Source organism: Priapulus caudatus, unplaced genomic scaffold, assembly GCF_000485595.1.
Source record: "Priapulus caudatus unplaced genomic scaffold, Priapulus_caudatus-5.0.1 Scaffold141, whole genome shotgun sequence".
Classification (NCBI taxonomy): domain Eukaryota; kingdom Metazoa; phylum Priapulida; class Priapulimorpha; order Priapulimorphida; family Priapulidae; genus Priapulus; species Priapulus caudatus.
Genome location: NW_014577202.1, coordinates 144,737 through 149,781, shown reverse-complemented (window position 1 = coordinate 149,781; position 5,045 = coordinate 144,737). Strand labels below are relative to the sequence as shown.

Sequence of the window (5,045 nt, the reverse complement as noted above, 5' to 3'; positions counted from 1 at the left end):
TGTCAGTCGAATTTTCTGAGAAGTCGGAGCGTATGATGCACATCGTATTTGGAGAAGAGTTGGTATTTTCGTCAATCGAATTTGATAGGATAATATGCGTTTAACGCGTTTGGATTTGCCTTGGAACCGTCATCAGTAGCTGTTGGTAAGATAACAAATTTTTGTCGCTGGTTTCCTCATCGGAACCTCTTTTCTAGTATTTCTATTTGCAAATGCAATGAATGTTCGATTTCCACTGAGTGACACTGAGTGAGTGACTGTTTGGTTTGCAAGTTATCACATTTTCCACATCTAGTTTCTCCACTCAGTGTAAATAGAATTACATTCTTACTTTTGTAGGTGAGATAGTTTTGCACGTCATTTTCATATATGTGCGATAGGCATTTCCCAAGATTTTCTGTCGTTTTCATAACCATCTCATCTGCGAATCGTATCGTTCTGACTAGTGACACTTGGTGTTTATAAATCGTCCCATAGACTATGGCATGGCCATAGGAACGGAGTTAGCTTCCATGTGTCAGTACATTTACTAAACTCTCAAATTCTTAGAAATGACCCTTTTCATGACCAAGTTTGGCTGGCCGTGTTTGGGGGTCCCATCATAGACTCAGATTTAACACTTACATTGACAACACTTAATCGTTGTTTCAACATACAAACGTCATACTATCATAGTATGTCAACACTCAACAGCCGTGTTGTAGGTTATGTGCTACTCTGTATTCTAATGAGTCACATCCTAGTCTTACATTGAGTATGATTACTGCATAGTACATGCACATCTACCGTAATTACTAGTACAAGTTTCACAGTCATGGCATGGCGAGATACAATATGAATAGTATAGTGTAACACACTTGTGCCCATGCATACTTTAAGCTTATTATCAGAAGATATATAACTTATGTGGTAAGTGCTTAATTTAAAATGTGATGGTGACAGCTAACAAGACTTTGTGTTACAATGCCAGTGCAGTTACATCATACATGATAACAAATACGTAGCAGTGAGGGATGATTGAACCAGTTATATGGCATTTATGGCAAATATGATCTATATATGTCTCTACCCAAGATGCCAAGATGGCTTCTGCACTTGTGTATATATTATAAGCACCAGTGCCTTTACAGTAAATGATGAGCAAATATATATGGAAGAGCTATGAATCATCATACATGCAGGGTATATGAATTACTTGCCATTGGACTATACCCACTACAGCAGGGGTTGGAAACATACAGCCTGCATACCTGATGTGGCTTACCAATCAAAACTATCCAGTCAGCAATTGCCTTCAATAATTTCTATAAATCATTATTGCTGTTAATTTTTTAGATTTAAAATGGTATCCAGCCCCAGCACCTCCAAATAACACACAAAAACCCGAATTGTTCAGGTAGACAGTGTCGTTATACGCAACAACTTCCTGTTAATTGATGCGTTGAGTTAAAATGATCAAATTCGGACATTCCCTTGCTTTTTATAACCATCGAAAGCTACAGCCTGTATAAAATCAATCTTGTTTCATTCGGAACCCAGCGAATGCATGTACGAATGCGCTGGCATGGATCAACGCACAAGTAGAGAGACCAGAAATGTAGTGCTGGTACACACCTAAATCCCAAGTTCTGCACAGTTAATCTACTGGCCAAGGACTGAAATATAGCCTTAGCATCTGTGGCAGAGCTCTGTCAAATTTTGGCATCACCGCTTCACTGGTTTTTGTACCATAACACTAATATGTGATATCTAAGGACTCTTCCTTACCATGTATTTTTTCTGATTATACCCTGGATTGGGCTGTTGTTATTGTTATTGTTCCCTATAATTGTTTTATCATTGAGTGAATAATTATTGAGTAGCATTGTTCCGATTATGTATGTTTTAATCTGCTTTAGCCACAGTATGTACTATGTCCCTTCAGAATAAGGATTTTTTTGTATCATTTCATCTTTATTTGTGTGGTTATTTTAACAAGGTTTAGAATTCAATGATCATCGACATGAATAAATTTCTCCTATGAGCTCAAAGAAAATCAGGTGAATAAGACAGTGTTTTGATGTGTAATAAGGAAATTGTATGTGGGATAAATTATGATTTAAGCCCATTGCATCATGTGTTGTAATGCTCTTAGATTTTTATCTGTTCCCCTATTGTTCAGAAATCTAATAATGTTGATGCGTGCAGCGTGAGGTATTGTTATAAATTATGACAAATTGTTAACGACAAAAAAATTTAAACTGGTTCCTAAAAAAGGCAGAGCTCTGTCAATTTTCACACAATATCATTGTTGACACATTATTTTAACAAATGATTTTTCTAGGCCTATAAGCACAAATATTGTACGATAGTTTCTATATATTACTTTTATATCTCTCACTATTTATATCCAGTGATTAATTCATTCAATACTAAAATTGAAATTTATCTTATTCATGACCTTATGGCATTCTAGGGCAAAGTAGAGCATTGTAAAAACTCTGCCATGGCGCATACATGTTTAATTTTGCACCACTCTCAATTTCAAAACCGTGACAGTCTTGCCAGTTAAGTGTCTACAACTTAAGTGGAAGGATGTGGTGTTATGAACCATGGATATTTATGTAGCTTCAGTGAGGCTAATGAATATGCCATTCAACAACGTATACCAAAGATAGTGTATAAGATAGTGGGATGTTACTGTACTCGCTTTTTCATAAATTATTTAAACTCTGACAATAACCTAATATGGAACCACAAGGCAATTAAGCAACTGAAGACACATAAAACCTAACGTTTAATATGAAAGAAACTGGGGTAGGGATAGAAACGGTAATTTCTTGCATTTCTACAGATCAAGCGGTTGCACTCCCTATGGATGTAAACGTCAGGAAAAGTTGAATTGCTCGTTTAAGTTATAATTTTTTTTTTTATTGAAATTGAATATGCAAATCAGCTCAGTTCTAACTGATGCAAACAAGTCATTCAGTATTCTTTAATAAAGTCGTCCATTGCCTCGCCGTAGTTATTATTGTACGCTGAGGATTTTCTTTCTGTTACAGGCCATGCGGGAGACAAACAATAACAAAGAGATGAGTACCAATTGTAGAGATCGTAAAACCATCTTTCACTCACTGGTGCTTATCACGACTGCGCTGCTATGCTACTACAACTCGCTTGGATGTGGATTTGTCTTCGACGATGTCTCCGCCATCAAGGATAACAAAGACATTCGGCCAAGCTCGCCTCTGTCAAACCTCTTCTTCAACGACTTTTGGGGAACACCTATGCAGAAGGTCAGTGGCAAGTCGCATAAGATTTTATTACCTCGATGTGTGTATGCGTCACGACACTTGCTAAAATGCGCCATTAGGTTGATGTGCATATTGCTCCTGGGCCCATAGGCCAGAGTTCATTTTGGATGATTTATCGATTGATCCAAGGCTGAGCCACCAGTGATGATATTAGCGACCAATAAAAAACTATAGACACTGCCACATTGTCATGTGTGCGAAGATGTGTATAAACAGATGGTGGGTATGCCTATGGGAAAAGACGCATATATATATATATATATATATATATATATCGTATGGTTCAGGTTGCAAGAATATGTTATACTTTTGTTTGTTTACTTAAAAAATGCATACACAGTACACACGAACGCACGCACACACGCACACACACACACACACACACACACACACACACACACACACACACACACAGTACAGAGATATTGTTTGAATGAAAGGACTATATGTGAAGGAATTTGTTACTACTTAATGGAACTGCATTTTTACGATATTTCAAATTTTATTCACCAGCTTCAGGGTTTTTTTCTGAGAGAAAATTAAACAAAGGAGGTAATGGCCAGTTTGGGAAAAAAACGCACATGATGGATTGAAAGGCGTGCCGTAGGAGTGTAGACCCTGCGTTACATGACTCAATAAACGCACATGGCAATACAAATATGCCAGAAGCACGTGGCGATCTATTTATTTTTGGGTTGACACTATTTTTACAACGGCGGGTAAATACAGGAACATTTTCACAATGGCGATGTTAAATTTGACTCGGCGGTGCGTCACTGTGCCTCTTATGTATAAGAAACCCTGCAAGTTGTGTAGTAAAATTACCACTGTTGTTTATTTCTCGCAATTTGGGAAGGAGGCTGATACCATCCCCTTCATTATCATATAGGAGATCATTTTATATACATGCCCTTTTGGTTGCATATTTTTTAATGTGTCCAGACAAAGATGGTGAATTCTCCTAACGAGAATATATATCTTTACTATGTTCCTATTTCTGGATTACAACTGTAGTCAATGTGCTGTTATGAAATATAGCCAATCACTGTTACTAAGTCGAAATGTTTTGTGCAATATATTGGCATTTGCGAGTAGTATTAATCAATAATGTAATAAATGGAGCGAAGAAGAAAATTGGGATAAGCTTGTATTACCCTTGATGAAGATTTGCCTAAGGACATTATATTCATCTCGTAGTAGAGTAGCATTAATCTCAGCACTGTATAGGTAGGATTTGACTTTACATGTGATTGGATAAAGTCTGCTGTCTACCCCAGACTTCTCATTGGGCAATAGTATTTTACCTTTACACCTTACCTTTACTTTTACCTTTACTTTTACCTTTACACGAAGGCTAATGATTTCAGCTAGTTATACTGGAAACAGCGAGTACGTGCCTGACAAATTCCGATTGTTGAAGCCGGAAAACGTTTGTCTGAAATTCCGAACGTTTTACGTGGATAATCTACTTTACTGTGCAAAGGTTCATTGAAAAATTATTTTGCCGATGTGGAGTGATTGATGAACTTGTAGGGATAACCGTAAATCCTTTCTAGTCCGTATGTCTGTCGGGAAACTTAACATCAACCTGTGCTTGCTGTGTGTGTGTGTGTGTGCGTGCGTGCGTGCGTGCGCTGTGTGTGTGTGCGCGCGTGCGTGCGTGTGTGTGTGCATGCGTTTGTGTGTGTATGTGTGTGTGTGTGTGTGCGTGCGTGCGTACATGCGTACGTACGTGTGTGTGTGTGTGTGTGT

At 37.8% G+C, this 5,045-nt stretch overlaps 1 protein-coding gene across 1 annotated transcript in view; it reads left to right on the top strand.

Moving 5' to 3' along the window:
• LOC106806087 (transmembrane and TPR repeat-containing protein 3-like) overlaps positions 1–5,045 on the top strand; it is a gene marked incomplete in the record, with an annotated part of 64,541 nt that continues 59,496 nt past the window's right edge. The window contains 2 exon segments of the mRNA XM_014807941.1: positions 1–145; positions 3,042–3,275. Coding sequence (XP_014663427.1) covers positions 3,045–3,275 — 231 coding nt within the window.